Raw genomic sequence first — 19,901 nt, 5'->3', positions numbered from 1 at the left:
TTATGATAATGAGACAAACTTTCATGGTATTAGTAAGAAAAAAGTATTTAATGGGCTTGAATAATGGGTGAGAAGGCTAGTTATAAGATAGGTAGCTATTTCTATTTATTTCCCTTCTGTTTTCTTTACAACTTAAAAAGATTATTACAAAAATTGCTACAACCTCAGTTGGGTTTAAGGGTGTGCATTTTATATTAGTATATAATCAAATAACAGAAAAAAAACGCACGATCTAAAGGCTGTAGCTCCGCCGCTGCGCTTTGCATGTATGTTCCACATTAATTTTTTTACTGATTAATAATATATTTAAATATTGTATTAAAATAATAATGTTATTTATTTTTATTGACATGAATATCTAATGGCAAGTATTATATATATATACTTAATTATTTTTATTGATACAGCACACACGTGCAAATAACGTATATTAAATTAGTTAATAATAAATATATATATAGAAAAAGTTATTTTGTCATAAAATATACTTATAAAAATATATGATGTTATTAATCCGCATGTAATATTTTCATTCGTGAGCTTGAAATATTATTTTTAATTATATTAAATTATAAGATACTTAAGATTTCTCATTCCGTATTGTCTTAATTATGATATTGCTCATGTTAAAGTATAATTTCATTTTTTATTTTAGAATTGTCAAGACTTGGTTCATTTAACTTAGAATTTGCAAGTTCACTAGCGTCAAGGTCATATACGAAAGAGCTAAACTACTAATACAATTTTATTAGGTGTCTATATCAAAGGGCCCATTCAAAAGGAAGCACACCATATCAAAGTTTTTTTATATCCATGGCTGGATCAACACGTTTGATTAAAGAAAGAACAGTTCCATTCACTGTAGATTAACACATTATTCCATTCTTATAGATGTTTTTTTGTTAGTTTCTATCTAAATATAATCACATTCATTAATATTACATTAATAATATTTAAGTAATTTTAAAATAACTTATGTATTATATAAGAGCGGAGCTAGTAGTCTACGTGCAAATTTAAATGAATTTACTAATTTTTGCTCAAAAAATATATTTGTGTTGATAAATTTATTAAATATGCATAAAAAATTGAATTATTATCACTTAATATTGTTATTATAGAATTTAGATTTCAAAATCCCGTAAAATTGAAATTGCAACACGCTATTTTTATGAATATAAAAAGCAAAAGCTACAGAAAGTGCATATTGTTTGTCTCTGGGATGAACTTATAATTTGTCATTAGAACTCCAGTTCACTCGCAGCAAGAAAAAATGTCTAACAATGCCGCTGATAAAAAATTTTGCGAGCAATCGCCACCGCCTTCGCCGTCGCCGTCGCAAGGCTACCCTCTCTCTTACCCTGAGGCCGAAGCTGAGTATGGAGAAATTGTTCAAAATTCTCAACTTTTCTGGAACAAGCTTGAGCAATTCTCCGCATCACTGCTTACCAATTTCCGGTTAGTCTACTTTTCTTCCTTCCCATTACTAATTTACGACTTCAATTACTTGAGCAATTACTTAACATCGTCAAGTGGAATCTCTTTTGAGGTACAAAATAGTAGGGTAAATAGGAAGTTGGTTGTTTTTTGTTCTGGTTGTATAGTGTGTACAACCTTTTCGACACAAGATAGGCTCGTCTCAGGTTGGAGTGTTTTCTAGCCTGCCAGTGAGATTTTTGCTCATTCTTCAGAGTTCTTTGAACATGGATGGTTCTAGGACCCGTTTTTAGTAGGTGGGTGTATAATCTTTCACGAGGTAGGGGATTTTTGTAGGCGAGTGCATGTATAAATAGATGTATAGATGGAATTTTTTCTGCAAGTTCATTTTACATGTATGTCTACAAGGTTTCCAAAGTTATAGGATAATAAATAGTTCCATAGATAGTCTTTTGTAATAAGCATAATCAACACAACTTTCTTTTAGTATTGTAAATTTTAGTCAAACCAATGTAGATCTAACTTTTGCTATCTTGTAAGGTTCAAAGTCCTCATTTTGGAGAGAAATGATCAGAGTCAAAGTTTAGTTATATCTTATTGACCATAGAATTGGAACTGGTTGTATCATACTTTCATAGCCCAATGCTTATTCTTTGTTCCTTAACCCAACAAATATACTTTTTTTAGGGAGTAATCTGTTAGGACACTGATAAGCATTAAGCTAAACCATATTTCATTTAGTTGTCTAGCCAAGTAAATGCCGATTCAAATTAGATGCACTGGATGTCTTGGACGTACATCATAAAATTAACATTCTTATATTTATGAGTTGCTCACTCATTTTTTCAGTCGAATAGTTAATAATTCAGCACACATCCCATCTTGTTAGGATTTGAAAGTTCGTCTACGGGTGCCACACAGTTGATGCTGTGTTTTTTGGCAAAGTTTAATTGCCACAGATAGTTACTATACTTTGATTTGTGGTGATGCAGTACATTGCTGCTTTTTGTTTATATTAAAATGCTCTATTGACCTTGAATATCTTTAGGGACTTGAATCACTTCATTTTACTATCAATACATCAACCTAATGGGTTATGCTGTATTTTATGGAATGTTATTGTTTTTTGTTCTCTCACTTTCGTCTGTGTTCAAGAGATGTACATGCATAAACTATTGGCTCTGAGATTTAGTATACTAAAGCACATAGTATATTGTAACTTCTTCGATACAAGAAAAAAGAGTAGATAAATAGTGTAATGTCTAGAGAAAGTTAGAAAGACGGAAGTAAGAAAATGAGATCTTCTGAGGCTAAGTTACTTACCAAAAAAGAAAGAAAAAAATCTTCTGAGGAAGGGATGATCAAACTGTAGACAGTTGATTCCCTTCAGAAACAATGTCATAAGTACACATAATGATGATTTTATCTGTTGTGATTTAATTATATATAAAGAAGATATTTTATATCATGTGTGTAACCTTGCTGATAGTCTGTTGCTGGCTTGGAATGAATTAATTGTAATTTGTCAAACTGCAGACTCATGTTAAAGAGGTTGCTTTGATTTGTCAAATTTACTAACTGTTTAAAGAGTAAGCAAAAAGTCGATTATGAAGTGTGGTGATCTTTTTTCTCAAAAACGTCATTGTGATCTTTCCTCCTTTCATTCTAACTTCCCCAAGTGTACAGGATCCCTCTTGTAGCAGGAACACCACTAGATCTACACCGTCTTTTTGTCGAGGTTACATCTCGAGGTGGAATAGAAAAGGTATGTACAAACAAACATTTTGCTTCAGTGACATACATATCATCTTTCAATTTAAAATGTATTTTAATTTTGGAGAGAGAATCTTCAGTATGAAACTACAGTAAAATGCCTTATCAAAAAAGAAAGAAAGAAAGAAACTACAGTAAAATATAACCCATGAAACTAATTATTTTCCTTCTGATTACATTGGATGTCATAGCCTCATAGATCCTAAATCATGTTAAAATATAATAATGGGAATCCTTCGGCCTTATCCCTGTCAAATGCTAGTTCAAAGGTTCTGTGAATCTTTTCCTATTCTTTCTCTGGTTTCATTTCTTAAATACATGTTCCCCTTTGCATATAAAACTTACACTTGTGGCTAAGGAAACTAGGATAGATGATACGAAACAACTATGTTAATGCTAAGTTATGAGCATTTGTATTTTGTGCTTGTATATTGACAGTCTTAGGACTTGCCTCAATAAGTTTTTCCTATTTTATTAAAAGATAAAAACTAGTTCCCCTTTGCGAATACGTATAGACATGCATATGCTCGTATATCTGAGATATATACATCCAAAAGGCTCCATTGGGCTTGGCGTAACTGCATAAGAAGTTTCCAATTAAGAATCCATGAAAATTTTGATTAAATATGTCAAGTTTTGAATGCACAGGTGCGGCCTATACAAACTGTTAGAACCACTTTGGTGATAGGGTGGGAAATTTCTAAGGATAAATAGTGTGAACTTGAGTGATACCTTATAAATAGTAGCAGTTTGTTGTAGCTTTAGAGGAGTGAGGTTTAAGGGGAGAAAATATGAGAAAACCAATACTGAGATGCAACCTTCGGTCGTTATGACATGATGAATACATACATTTTACATTGTGATACACCAATTATATATCGACTATTCATCAAGTGTGCATTGATTATACACTAAAGACACAATTTGTGATTCCACTATTGGAAATTCAAAGTTCAGAGGCAACTAACAATTGCTTAAAATTGTTACCAAGGTTAGAACCACCACCACGACTCCACCGTGAAGCCGTTGTTAGTTCAGAGGCAACTAAAAATTGCTTAAAATTGTTACCAAGGTTAGAACAACCACCACGACTCCACTGTGAAGCCATTAACAACTTCCTATTTCCTACGAAATACCATCCATCATCGCAAATCCAACATACAAAGTTCCACCAGGTTAAGCCACAGTCAAACCTCCTTCTTCAAACACCTCAAATCAACAATCTTCACGGGATTCTTACCATCTAAAATAAAGCTTTGCGGTAACAACTTCAAAATTGGGCATTATCAACAACTTCAAACACTAAATCATTCGAAGAGATAGAGTGGTGGAGGAGATGCAAGGGGGCCAACGGAGATGATTAGAGTGAGCGCCGGGAAGAAGAGAAGACGGGGAGGAGAATAGAGTACGACCATAGAAAAGGTGATATGACAAAGAGAGAGAGAGAATTGGCAAAAAAGGTGAATGTTGAGACTATAACATTTATTCCATGAAGTTTATAAAGACTGAGGCTTTTCTTTGATGGATTTGAATGGGTTTCTATATGTAGGGTATATATTCCTAAATTTTAACATGTAGATGAAATACATTTTGTATAAAATAACATAAGTTGCTAAATTGAAGAGAAATAAAATATATACAGTTAAAAATAAAGATTCAACTTAGTCCAAAAGTTTTAGACAAATAACTCGTTGACAAAACAACATTAGTATATTTTTCCAACAAAATAGAATACCGATCATAAATAATTGAAAGAAAAAGTACTATAACAAAAAATTGATAGGAAAATGCAACAAATTAAGACGCACACAATGAAAAAGCAAGCACAACATAATTATTATATTCTCAATTGAGGTCCTTGGAATGTCCATCATCTTCAACATTGGTGTCATTGCCTTCCGTTGGTGCAGGCTTTGTACCGCTTCCATCCCCTAATGTAGCCATAGACTCAATAAACCACGGGTCATTGAATACATCTTCCATTGTACTTGCTGATAGGGTAACATTTTCGTTGTTGGATGGAGGATTTGGAGGCTGTTTCAGTTCTTTCTTTCTTTCATCAATTTTACTTAATTTAGTAGAAAACACCTTTAACAAACCTTTCATTTGTCTTGCATCAAGTTTATTAATACTCTTTCCCTCCACTAGTTGGTTGAAGAGGAGTTCCATTTCATTCTCCTCATTCGTTTTCTCTAATTTGCCAATATGTTCTTCTTTCTTATCTACTTTCCCCTGAAGATAGGTTTCATGTATGACAAACTTTTTAAGCCTTTCGAACTTGGTAAAACGTAAATACCTTTTTAAGACATCTTGATCCAGACTTGTAGATTTCCAAGCAATGGGTTGGATATTCCCTGGCCTAAAAATAATTATGGCGACTTCTACATCACACAAAATAGAAAACTCTTCTGCTTTCTTAAAGAAACTTGTTGCTCTTCTATCTAGGATGGAGTTTCTCACATTTTCACTACAATCCCTAGTATCCCTATGCCTTTTTCCAGCCATATTTGATACTCAATCCAAAAAAACACTTTCTTTTGGAGTACAATATATAAAACTTGAAGAGGTGTTTGGCTTTTATAGGTTCCGAACAAGAATCGTCAATGTAGTCAAATTAAGAAATTTCTTTAGTTGGGTTCCAAATTTTAAATAAATTGACTTGTGTAATCTTGTTTTAAGGAAATTGTTTTACTTTTTTTCTTAAAAAGTTTGAAATTGCTAAAATTCAAATTCAAATTTGACATGTCATATTCCATGGTTATATTTGGAGATAGGGAGCACAATAATTAACTTGTTACATGGGCATATTTGGTAGAAAATGTTTATAGAAAATATGTTATACAAAAGATGTTAGTATATCATTAGAAAACATTTTTGGATCATATTTCAATATTTTGATGGATAAAAATGTCTGTGATAAGTTTTAGTCATTCAATTCGTAGGAAAAGGTATTAGAACTTCTAATTGATTATAATATTTTTTAGTTAAAGGTTTACAATAATGTACCGATTGAAGTAAGTTATGAAATATGATATGAGAATTATTAAAGAAAAATGGGTCTTTTTTCATAAATAAGAGGTGTGACGACTCAAAATACAAGTTCATGATGGCACATGCACTATCTCACTGGTAGATAAGCCAACCCTTCCGTCGAAATTAATATAAAACAATCATATGCGGAAATAATAACACTAGGGAAATCAAGTCTCAAAACCCAAAGCCTTTCATGGGTAATAAAAGTGCGGAAGTAACAATTACACCCAAAATCTAGTGTCACCGGTAGTGCAAGAGCATCTAAATTGAATACATGTACTTCAAAATTTTAAGACTATCTGAGTCGTAAAACGACTTATAATAGATAGAAGAAGATAGGCTTGCTCCAAACAATATGTTGCTCACCAAAATTCTGATAGGCACAACCTTAGACAAAATGAATTAGCAGGGTTTGCTAGTACTAGGATCTACATCAAAAAGATGGAACAAGAGTAGTATGAGTACGATAGCACGTGTACTGAGTTGGCATCATAAGCCGATTGAGCTAGAGTCGGACAATTATATCACAAAAATTATATGATGAATCTCGCCAAGTCAATATAATAGTCCACTAACTCTTGCAAAATGGGGATAAAGCAGCTAACCAGAATCATACCAATAAGTAAATACATGAGCATCAATTAATGCAGCTATACAAGAAAGGTACAAAGCAATGCAATGATCAATGATCCTACTAGTATACACTCGCTCCACAGTGGCATGCACTTAGCTAGGACACATGGTGGACTTGTGAGGTCCATATACTCCTTCGGTAATGACCTCACCATCATCATAATATCACTACTTGGTATCAACCACGGGTTTCCATCACTCTTTTGTAACTATTGTACCATATCCGTGATCAGTGACAAATGAATGTATATGCATGATCATGATGATAAAAAAAGTTCAACTACAACAACAATAAGTGTATTTCATTCCAACAATGCCCTTAGGCCACTAACTTTTAATATGGTGCACTTGGTCACTACTCATCAAGGTATGGTATAACACTTCAAATAAGTGATACATTAATAATAAACAAATCAAGTCATATAATGTCTATTAGCTAGGTCCCGACCTAGATTACTTCACAATAACTCATTCTTCCAAATCCTCAATATTCACCAATAGCCCAACCCATAACACACTTTACACAATAAGTTGTTATCAAGCCAAGGCTAAATTTCTAATCCATAACCTACCTCGAAAGCTGAACAAAGCACGAACTCTCACAAGATTGCCTTTCGCTTTTGAATCACCTCGAAAAGCTCCGCCTCTATCAAAATCATACTCTGTGAGTATACAAATCTATTGATACCCATATTTCCATACAAAAGTTCAGGTTGAAAATCAAGTCAAAAAGTTAGTCCCAAGTCCTGAGATCAAAATTGGAAATTTACTTCAAAATTGGTTTGCCCATAAAGTCAAAAGCTATACGCCATAAAATAGCCAAATCCAAGTATGAATCGAACCTCAATCGAGAAAATACCAATTTTAAAGCTTCAGGCAACCCACAATTATTAATACTAAAATGCAGATTAATTCATGAAATTTGCGATAGATTAGCGGGGAAATACCAAATACAGAGTTATATTCTTTCCCCCACAGTGCAAAATGATAGCATGCACTGCAATGACCAATGATCCTACAAGTATACACCTGCTCCACAGTGGCACGCGCTTAGCTAGGACACATGGTGGACTTTCGTGGTCCATATACTCCTCCATAATGACCTCGGCAGCATCACAATATCACTACCCGATATCGACCTCGGGTTTTCATCACTCTTTTGTAACCATTGTACCATATCCTTGATCCGTGACAAATGAATGTATATGCATAATCATGATAATAAAAAAAGTTCAATCACAACAACAATAAGTGTAGTTCTTTCCTATAGTGCCCTTAGGACACTAACTTCCTCAAATAAGCAGATTGCTTTTGATATGGTGCACTTGGGTCACTACTCATCAAGGTACGGTGGAACACTTCAAATAGAGTGATACATCAGTAATAATCAAAGCAAGTCATATAATGTCTATCTGCTAGTTCCTGTCCTAGATTACTCATAATAACTCATTCTTCCAAATCCCCTGCATTCACCAACCCACTTTACGCAATAAACTATCTCAAGTCAAGACTAAATGAGTAATCCATAACCTACCTCGAAAGCCAAACAAAGACACGAACTCCAAAAAAGTATTAGAGAGAGATGATTAGATAGGAAATGACGCGGCTTCAAATTACCGAGGACATGAACTTCGATAGAAGGGTGGAGAGGCCACGTATTAGGGTAGAATGTTAATAGATATGGAGTGTTACCTTGATTTTCTAGGGGTTTAGCTGTATTCATATAGTGTGTTGCTTTTGATTCCACCATCACTTGTTGATTGTGTTAGTTTGTCACATTATTTTGTGGTGGTTACTGTTTCCTTGTTAGTTGCTTTGTTTCTCCATTGTTGTTTTTCCTTTTTCATACATATTTTGATATGTTGTACTCGAGCCAAGGGTCTTCCGAAAACAACCTTTTTACCTCTATGAGGCAGGAGTAAGGTCCGTGTACACAATATCCTTCCTAGTCTAAATAAAATAACTTTCATAAATAATTGAAATAAAAAGTACGATAACACAAAATGGATAGAAAAATGCAACAAATTAAGATGCACACTATGAAAAAATCAACTTGAAAAAACAATGATAGAACAACATAATTATTATATTCTGAATCGAGGTCTTTGGAATGTCTATCATCTTCAGCATTGGTGTCATTACCTTCTGTTGGTGCAGGCTTTGTATCGCTTCCATCCCCTAATGTAGCCATAGTCTCAATAAACCATGAATCATTGAATAAATCTTCCATTGGACTTGCTGATAGGGTTTTCTTTATTGGATGGAGGGTTCTCAAACGATTTTATTCTTTTGCTACGACAAAGGAAATATGTAGCAGCCTGAAGGAAATATATAGCAATCTTTATATTATCATCACAATCTCTTGCGCTTTGACTTCTGATTTTTGTTATTTCTGTTATTATTTATTACTTTCTATGCTTTGATTATTCTATTTTACCTGTGACTCTTTCATTATTTATTTAATCGTTATTTGTTATTTGTATTTATTTATTTGTATTTATTTGTTATCTATTCGTTATTTGTTTGTTGTTTTTCTAATAAAGCTTTTAAGTTCCTATTCTTATCTAACATTTTTTTATGCATTTATGCTTTTACTGAGCCGAGGGTCTCCAGGAAACAGCCGTCCTACCTTGGTAGGAGTAAGGTCTGCGTACATTCTACCCTCCCCAGACCCCATGTTGTGGGATCTCACTGGGTTGTTGTTGTTGTTAAGGTGATCACCTATGGCAAAAGATTTAATTTGTTTGCCATAAAAAATTAAATTTTCTTGCTATTTCTATAGTTTAGTAATAGCGTAAAGGCTGTAATCATTTTTTTTGGAAATCGGTAACATAGTAAAGCCCTGTCAATTTTTATAACTTATTTAGGCTAATCTCAACTTAAATAAAGTTATTAAGCAACCCGAGGTTCGTGGGATCCACACAAGGGTAGGAGAATGATTCTAGAATGTTAAACTATTCATGGTATGAGTATGAGAGTTTTGGTAGAGGAAACCATGGTCAAATGTTGAAGAAAACAAAAGAAATCCAGAACTCTCAATACGACTCATGTGCTAAGTTGCGAGAGACAATCCTGGCCGAGCAAGTAGAAGCAGAATGTTCAGGGGGCTCGCAAGGCTGTTCACTCAAGATGACTGAAAAACTTGGACCTGTTTGTATGATACCTTTCGCGACACATACTCTCCTCACATGCAACTTAGACAATATAAAAGGAGGGATTACAGGGGTGGGGGGAGGTGAGATAATGAGATTTTGGAGCTAGGGCATTTTCTCCCAATCCCATCCGGCTTAGATCAATTCCCAAACTGTCAAGGTGAGTTTTTATGGTTATTTTGTGTCAATTCTAACACGTTTACACACTATAAAATATTTCACTAAAGGGGAGTTGGCCATGTATTACATTTGTATCTAAAAAGTCTCACCTATTCGGTTATGTTGGAGCCCCCCAATTTAAGCCTCACCCTCTGCTCCATAAATTAAGAAGTAAGAAGTTTCACCTATTGAAGTGCGGCGGCCCATATTATTGTGGGAAACTCGTCACCCCACCTTCTTTTGGCTTGGTTGAGCCATGTTAAGTGGGGAGATTATTATTTTGTTGTTGGACTTAAGTTTTCCGTTAGACTGATTTAGCAACCCACATTTAGCATAGTTGACTTGGGGCTTGTGGCAACTTGCCCACTATATTTATTTCCCACTTCATGAATTGCCTATAAAGCCAAGTAAATTTTCGTGATCTAATTCTGGCTAAAACCGTGATTAGGAGAGTACTAAGGCCATGGGGATACTAGGATATGGGTAGAGTTTGAGTTGGAAGAACCTAAGCTAGAATCGTATCAAATAATACAAAAATTTTCACATAAGTTATAGCTGTATTAGTGAAATGGTGTTTGGTTTCTGATAACTCTGCATAACTCATATGGAGTTTATACTAATGCAGAGTTTGATATCGAAGACCCAAAAAAAATTGTTGCATCAGTTATATGGGATTATATTAGTAATGGTAAGTTTAATACTGAAAACCAAACACTATATAAGTAATACTGAATTGTAAACTGGTATTTAACATCCTTATTCTTCAAATCAAACATCCTTATCTCTTACTAATAAAACTGTGTATTTGTCAAGTGCAACAACAACATATTCGGTGAAATCCCACAAGTGTGGTTTGGAGAGGGTGGTGTGTACGCCTAAGTTACTCGAACTCAGCAATTTCGGTGCTGCACCCATGTCGACAGGACACTGATACGAGTAAGGGTGTGGGCTCTGTGTCGGATCCGGTCAAATGAGATCGGGGACCAACAATTCAGAAAAAAATTGAAATTTTGATATCTCAAAGTAAGGATTTGAATTGATTGAAAACAAAATACCTTCAATTTTTCTGCTATATAGTGATTTATACTATTACTGTCTCCTTTGAAGTTTTTTTCTTGGTAAATTAGAGTATAGTACCATTGAGGAGTTTCTAGAATCTTCCCGTGGTACAAGAGCTCGTGCTAAGCACGCCTTGGTGTATGAATATGTGAGAGAGAAGAGATGCCCTGCTGTTTTGGAACTGAACTAGGGTTTTTCATCATTTTGTTTCTCTGACTGCTGCGTTCTAGGTGTGAATGGAGAAGAGGAGCATGTGGGGGTTTGGAGAAATAGTGTGTGGTCTGGGTCGGTCATGGTTTTGGGCCAAATTTGGCTGAATATTTGGACATAGATAATGGTCCATAACATGAGTGAGAGCATGTCCCTTGGAGTCTTTTTATCAAAAATAAAATCAAAATTAAAGTATTTTTAAATGAAAAATAATTTCAAATTAAATTAGAGTATTATTTAAATCAAAACTAGACCAGGTCCCTTCGACGGTACATTATAAATTCTATATAAAAACCAAAAATCCGTAAAATAGTAATGAACGTCAAAATAAATACAATATTTATTTACATGACAAATAATATTATAATATTGATCCAAATATTATGTTTGATGCATCTAATCTAGTTTTCCACAATGTCTCATATTTATGTATATTTTTATAGCTATATTTTTAGATTTTTAGTTTTTTTTTGTCGAGTCCCCGTACTCGTATCTCAGTCCATAATCCGGAATCTTAAAAATTAGATCATGATGGATTTGACATGCGGATCCGCACCTGAGTCCGAGCAACTTAGTTGTACACAACCTTACCCCTACTTGTGATGGTGTAGAGAGACTATTTCTAATAGGCCCTCGGCTCAAGTAAAGCACAACAAAACAAGAAGGAAAAGAGAATACAATAGAGACTACCAACAACACCAACAAATTATATGATAACCAAAGGAAAAGAAACATGTACTGATAAAATCAAAATATAAGAAAGTAGGAGAGAAAAATACCAATACCAATGGTAAGGGAAACAAGACAGTGTGACTACCTACTAGCCTTCTACCCCAACTCTCAACCTCCATATCCTCTTATTGTCATGTCCTAAATAACTGCAGATGTTTCGATTCTTATCTATTCGCCCCTCTCCAATACTTCTTTGGCCTACCTCTACTTCTCCTCAGATTCACCATAGCCAACCTCTTGCATCTCCTTATTAGGGCATCTGACATCTCTTCTTCACATGCCCGAACCATCTCAGCTTTGCTTTCCTCATCTTGTCTACCACGGAGGCAACTCTCACCTTGTCTCGAATATCTTTGTTCCTAATCTTATCTTACCTAGCAAATTTTCAATTTTTTTATCTCACTTAGTATACCCACACCTCCATCTCAACATCCCCATTCTCCCTATTTTCATCTTCTGGATGGGTGAGTCGCCCTATACAACATAGCTGATCTAACAACTTTATAAAATTTACCTTTAAGAGTTAGTGGCCCATTCTTATTACAAAAGACACCGGATACGAGGCTTATTTTATCCACTCCGCTCCAATACAATGTGTAACATTCTCGTTGATCTCACCATTTTCTTGGATTATAGATCCAAGATACTTGAAACTTCCTCTCCTAGCAATGACCTGAGTATCAATCTTCACTTCCACATCTACCGCATGGGTAGCGTCACTGAACTTACAGGCTTGCACTCTAAGTATGCTACCTTTGTCCTGCTCAATCTGAACCCTTTAGACTCTAGGTGGTCTGTCTCCAAGCCTCTAGCTTATCGTCATCCTACTGTGTGTCTCGTCAATCAATACTATGTCATCTGGAAATAACATACACTAAGGAACCTCTCTTTGGAAATGTCGCGTCAGTACATCCATCATCATGGCAAATAAAAAACAGACCAAGCGTTACTCCTTGCAACCCCATCACGATTGGAAAGTGCTTCGAGTCTCCTCACTCATGTCTTGGCTCCATCATACATGTCCGTAATTGTCCTAACACTTTACTTGGTCCAGGTCTCTATCCCTCCGCTCTCTTGCCTTAGCGAGCCTATACAGCTTCTTATCCCCACTTTTGTTTTGTAGTTTTTCATATAAGCGTTCAAACACTATCGTTTTGTCCATTGTAACCACTAATCTCACTTCCTTCTTCACCGCCTTATATTTCTCCCTATTTTACTCATTGTTTGTGCTCTTCACCAGAAATTTATTTGTTTTCAAAAATACCCTTCACAAATACGGTGGAAAGGATGTGGAAAATATTTTGAGGGGCAATTATGTCTTTAATCATGCTAATGCATGCATTGAAACTGCTTTCATTGCTAATACCATGGTTTTCCATGTATTAGTTATACATGGCATAATACTAAATAGAGTGATACATAGATTGAAAAAGTGTACCAAACAAAGTATTGGTAGCACACAGAACTAATGCATGCATTATTTTTTTAATGCATCCTACCAAACGACCCCTAAGGTTTATAGGCAAGAACACAAGAAATACATTAAGCTATGAACAGGCAGGTAGCAAAACTGAAAAATATAGGCGGGGAAGTAGGGCATGTCACACCAACAATGACAGGATATAAGCTGGATACAAATTTAGTCTAATAAACACAATTATGCGTAGTAAAACATTAATGCAAATCACAAAACCCCCCCAAAGAAAGCAAAGAAAGGACGCATGACAGAAGGAAACAGGAATATGAGGTGATTGATTTTCCGTTGGAGTGGTGGAATTCTGCCGGAGTTGCTGCAGAAACTGATGCCGCAACCCTAAACAACACTGCAGGAACCAAGAATGGAAGAAGGGAACCCCAACCACGCTGGTAAAACTTGCCGTCAAGAGAAACCTGCAATAGGCGTTGTCGCTGGAGAAATAGATGGGACGGAGCACACCTGCAGGTGTTGTGTGCGAGTGTCACCGAAATGGGTTCTTTTTTTGTTCTATCTGTCAACTGCCTGAACAAGAATTAAGAACGCATCAGTTGATGTCACCTACTGGTTTTGGTTTGTATAACCTTTGATTTATTCTTGTTCAAGTACTCATGGACTGCGTCAGCTGGTTTTCTCAAACCTAATTCAGTGAAATTATTGCTGGTTTGACATTCTGGAACCTACTTTTTTTCTCCTTATCAGGACCAAAATAATTTTGTTTCACCCTTAATATGGTTGGTGTAATGTGATTTGTATTCACTCAGGTTTTGTATTGTGAACTTCCTGCAGGTTATTAGAGAGAGAAAATGGGGGGAGGTGAAGGGAATATTCAGATTTCCGTCTTCTGCGACCAGTGCTTCATTTGTCTTGCGGAAGTACTATCTATCCATGCTTTATCATTTTGAGCAGGTTTATTACTTTAGGAAAGCAGAGCCTTCTGTTTCTGTGGCTGGTATCTTGAAACTTTCAATCAATTACCTATATCTGTTTTAATGTTTTTGTTGTAAAATAAAAACTGGAAAAGTTGTTGCTTTATATGTTTTGCAGATCCTACAAATAGAAATGTCAGTGGCTCTGCAGCTGAACATGCTAATGATGATAGTGCTGCTACAAATCAATATTCAGGTGTGCTTCCAATCTTTTAAAGCCTTAATTTTCTTTCATGAGATCCTGACTCCTGTTTATGTTGTTTGGAAACATTACTTTGATATGAGATGGAGTACATCAACTTTTATTTGCTTGAAAATTCAAAAGATCTCCAACAAAGAAGTATTGAAACTTGATGTTGCTTGGGGGGGGGGGGTTGCTTTTCTCTCTTGCAACTTTGCTTTTTCATTTTTAATTTATTTTTTCTTTAGCTCCTATGTGTTTGTAATATCCTGTTTAACAGTGGCTAGACATGTTTATCATGTGTAATTGCTATCCATTTTTATCATGCAACTTGCAGAGAGTTATAATCTGGAGGATGGGAATTCACTGGTAGGAACAATTGATGCAAAGTTTGATTACGGTTATGTAATCACTGTGAACCTGGGCTCGGAGAATTTAAGAGGTGTACTGTATCATACACCTGCTTTACCACAGCAATTCCAAAAGGGTAATACTTTGGCTAGGCCTTCCCAGCAGATTAGGAAAAGACAAGTGGCTTTTAAGGACCCCTCTCGACCCAAGTCAAATCGAAGTGGTTATAATTTTTTCTTTGCTGAGCATTATGCAAGGCTGAAGCCTTCATATCAGGGGCAGGAGAGAGCTATCAGCAAAAGGATTGGACTTCTTTGGAGTCGACTCACAGAGGCCGAGAAACAGGTTGGATATAATGGCTTGACACATTAATTTTTCACTTTTGATGTTAATGCTTAATATTTGTGCACAAACTGCATCTGCCAGCTGGAATGGTTTTGGTACTCTAACCTTCTTTTTCTGAATAATTATGATAGTGAAACGAGGGTTTAATTTTTTTTTACAAGGAGATAGTTTATATGTTGCTGCTGTCATTGTACAGTAATTTTGTAAATAACTTAGTCCGTTATTTGCTTGTTCTCTCGTGTGACTTCTAAGCAAAATCATAGTTTGATTGTATTTTGACAGCATAGTTGCAAAGGTACGGTGTGTTTTAATTATCTTTGTCACTGAGTCATTCCGGTGCATTTTATGGTTCCAAATGTCAAAAGTTGCCTCTTTATGGTAAAAAGACATTTGGGGGGGGGGGGGGGTTGGGGGGGGGGGAGCTTTATTAGTCATGCCTTTGTTGTTCAATGTAGTTTCCACATACTAATATATGCATCTTAATGTCCTTTTAGTTTGTTAGAAAAAAGAATGTCACTTTCTATATTTAGTAACTCTTTAATTCCAACATCTTACATGCCATGTTTAAGACCATAAGATTCAAAAGATTTAATTTAAGACCAAAAGATGCAAAAGTCTCCCTTAGTTGCTTAAACTCTGTGCTCAGACAAACTAAGACACATAATATGGAGTGAAGGGAGTAGTAAATTTTTGCATCTCTGTTTGTAGTTATAGAAATGCTTCTTCCTACCTCAACAGTTGCATATGGGTGTTTCAAGGCAATGTGGCTATTGGTTGTTCAGTCTATCAACTACCAATAGTATGCATCCTTGTAGAAAAACATAAGAAGGCTTTCTATGAAATCGTTAGATATTTCACTCCAAGCTTAGTCTAGTGTTGTTAAACACCAGTAAGCCAGGGTAAGGCACAGTTCCCGACTTTTTTCTAATAATAAAGTCATTCCCTCTAGACCTCCATCTTAGTAAAATTGTCATTCCTGGATGTCCTTAGTGTGACGGAGACGATTTTTTTGGAGTTATTAAATGTCCATGGTAAATATATTTGATTCTGTGAAGGAAAATCGGGATCAATTCTCAGCATACTCATATTCCCTCTGGTTTGCTTTTAATGCAGGTTTATCAGGAAAAAGGTGTTGAGAGATAAGGAGAGATACAGGGCTGAGATGCTGGAATACAAGACATCCAATGCACAACCATCGTAAGCTGATATTGTGGGACATCTTTGTTTCTGCATCTTTCTTTCTTGTTTGGGAAATCATCAATGTATTCATAGGCAGGATTTGATTTTGATGAATTTGTGGAACTGTAGGCTCTGCCTTACTTTTCTTTTCTGGGAGTGGAAAGAGGCTTTGTAACAAGATTGGTATCAAAGAAGTTTTGCCTCAGTTTCCTTTATGTCAATATCATGCGTGTTTTTTTTTCTTCTTTTTTTCTATTTCTTTGGGAACAATCAACATACCATTTAAGTTAGATATTCTGCTATGCATTTGTATATTTGGGATTATTCTGCATGGTAGTTCTGAGTCGCACGTTCTATCAGAAATAACTTCTCACAAAGATAGGGTAAGATCAGTGTATATTCCACCCTCTTCGGGAATATATTGGGTATGTTGTTTGTTGTAGTTTTTAGTTGCATGCATCGTTGACCATCGCTAAAATTGCTTTCAACCTTTTTGAAATACAGTAGATTTTCATTACTTCCTTTGTTCCAAAGTGTAAAAAGGACTCGGAGTATGATGGTCAAAATACTTAATTTTGACTAAATATTTGGATATAAAATTTTAAATTATTTTGAAATAATTATATTATTTTAAAACTACACAAAAAGTCTCTAAGAGCCTGTTTGGATAAGTTTTTTTTAAGCTGCTTATAAGCTGAACTGCTTATTTTAAGCTAAAATAAAAAGCTGGGGTAACCCAATTTATTTTTTTGGCTTATAAGTTGTTTTCAGTTTATAAGCTGTTTTAGACAAGCTAAGTCAAACTAACTGAATTATTTTTTGGAGCTTATTTTAAGTATAAAATGACTTTAAATTGATCAGCTAAACACTCAAAAAAATTGAAAACTACTTATAAGCATCTTATAAGCTAATCCAAATGGGCTCTAAGTCATTTCTTATACCTCGCCATTACAAACTGTCTTATATTTGCCTCAGATCCCAATGGAGCTTCAGTGAGAACTCTAATCAAAGCATAACAAAGAGTAATTTTAAACCATAATATAAGGTAGATGACTGTATTTGTATCATCTTTTTGAAGTGTTTAGCAAATGAAAATTCATGTTGTAGCTCCCTTAAGGTTAAATGTACGTATAAGATGATTTCCCTCGAACGATAATAATAAGGGAAAAAAAATAATCTAATTATACAAATTAAGCACCCAAATTACTCATATATAACAATAATTTGACTTTTCACCAACATAGCTGTAATGACCTTGAGGGTCATTTTTGGAAATTCTTGAGAATTACCATTGTACCCCTTTCGTTAGTGTCCCCGAGTGTTATTTGACTAATTTGTGTAGTTGGTTTTGTTAAGTTCTTAAAAGGTTGTGATTTGAGTGAGTTTTTGAGTTTTAGTGGTTTAAGTGTCTCAAAAGTGATTTTCGATACCAATTGGAACTACGGGTCTTGGAACGTGATTTCGTTAGTTCCATTAGCTCCGAAATGTGGAAATAGACTAGGAGAGTTGTCGGAATTAGATTTGGGGTTGATGCATGGATTTGAGGTCTTAAGTTGGAAAGTTTGGTTTTAAATGAGTCGAATTTGACTTTGATCAACAATTCGGTTTCAGCGACTCGGATTAGATTGCTGATAATTTCATTGGTTTCAGTAGGTGATTTTAGGCCTAAGAGAGGCTCCACTTTATTTTTCAAAAGCTCCGTGGACATTTTGGTCTTTTTGAGGTTCAAGTTAGTTTAGTTGCGACTTATCGAGTTTCGGGTCAAGGAGACCTCAAATTTGAATTCTGATGGTTTCATTGTGTCCGGAACGTCAAATTTAGTAGGAATGCTTCTATGGTTCGTGTATATGGGATTCTGAACGAATTTCGAGGGTTTGATCATAGATTTTATGTAACGCTCCTAATTATTTAAGCTAATTTTCACATTTAAAGTGGATATTTCTTGATGATATGATCAACTACTACGTACCGATTCTTTGACTTGAATTTTGTTACGTGAAAAAAAAACTTGATTTCATTAAATCGTGACAGTATTCTGACGGATTGTCTTAGGATAGTTTAGTAAATGTCCATGGCATTATATGTATAAGCATATCCTTCTAATAATGGTAATCAAGGTGTGATTGATTTTTAAAAAAAAAGACAAAGTTGGGCAGCGTTAGTGACTTTTTGGACAACCACCTGATTTTCAGCAACTTTAATGATAGATATCACTTCTATATTATATCTTAATGAAGCTCCACTAAGAAGTTCGATTATTTTAGACTAAAGGACATTTATAAATCTTTTACAATGAGTTATTTCACAAAAAAATCACAAGAAAAGCAGGTTCTACATAGCTGAAACTCAAGATACACCTTAACTCTTGGTAAGTGATCAAATCCGTTTTTGAAACTATGTAGCTAATAGTATTTCATGCATATCTCGTTGTGTAGACCTTTGCTTTTAGTAAATAAATATGATTTGGAAAGATAAAACACGTACCTACAACTCTTATGTTTATGTTGGAGCCTAGATCTGCTGTTATTAAGTCAAAAAAGAGAGGATGAAACATAGGACAACTTCTGTCCAGATTCTTGATTTAAAAATTTCTCATGTATAACTGTTAGTGTTTTGATGATATCTTTTTGTAAAAATGTGTTTTGCGGTGATTTCTTTTGGGTTGAATACTTAAGACATAGATCTAAAAGTTTCATGAAGGGCATAAAGTCCAGTTTTGCCGATTTCATTTTCAAGATGTAGCTACAACCTGAGGTACTTGGCTTGCTGAATTTATTGTTTTGGTAACATAATTCAGTTGAAAATAGGTTAGGCTTATTTTTAATGATAAATCTTGTTTCATGTCACTATTATGGAGGTTCTGGAAATTAAAGAGGGCATTTAATGGTATTTTCAAGGTTGTTTATATCGTGTACAAGTTGAGGAACTTGAGACATTGATTGCTCTACGATTTGAACTCTTGAAGTCGTGTCGGATTGTTGTATGCTAAAAGGCTGATGTTTGTATATAAACTTGTACTTGTACTCTTGTTACTTGCTAGTATATTTGAAAGCCTATCTTGGTACGTTTGATATTCTTGAAATTTTGTATTGTCATGTTGGTATCTTTGGAGATTTGCAAGACACTTGTTTGACTCGCCCACTTGTACGAATTGCTCGATCACTTGACATTCTTGTGGACTTTGTCCTTCTTATGGTTGTGACTTTGTCACTATTGGCATGCCTCTTGATTTGGACCCTTTTCCATCTTGATTA

General features: G+C 34.9%; 1 protein-coding gene and 1 pseudogene across 1 annotated transcript; one reads left to right on the top strand and one right to left on the bottom strand.

The window, feature by feature from the left end:
- Positions 1-1,193: 1,193 nt before the first annotated feature.
- Positions 1,194-16,868, top strand: LOC129870193 (high mobility group B protein 10-like; annotated as a pseudogene).
- LOC129870194 (agamous-like MADS-box protein AGL86) lies at positions 4,858-6,009 on the bottom strand. The gene has a single exon (XM_055944852.1). It carries the CDS (start codon positions 5,713-5,715, stop codon positions 5,056-5,058), a length of 660 nt encoding a protein of 219 aa, XP_055800827.1. The 5' UTR covers positions 5,716-6,009; the 3' UTR covers positions 4,858-5,055.
- Positions 16,869-19,901: the final 3,033 nt, after the last annotated feature.

The sequence above is a fragment of the Solanum dulcamara genome, chromosome 10 (genome assembly GCF_947179165.1).
Source record: "Solanum dulcamara chromosome 10, daSolDulc1.2, whole genome shotgun sequence".
Lineage (NCBI taxonomy): Eukaryota > Viridiplantae > Streptophyta > Magnoliopsida > Solanales > Solanaceae > Solanum > Solanum dulcamara.
Note: the sequence above shows the minus strand (reverse complement) of the source record. Positions and strands in the feature narration are given on the sequence as shown.

Coding starts and splice junctions, on each gene's coding strand:
- LOC129870194 (XM_055944852.1), bottom strand. CDS start 5,715: ATGGCTGGAAAAAGGCATAGGGATACTAGGGATTGTAGTGAAAATGTG.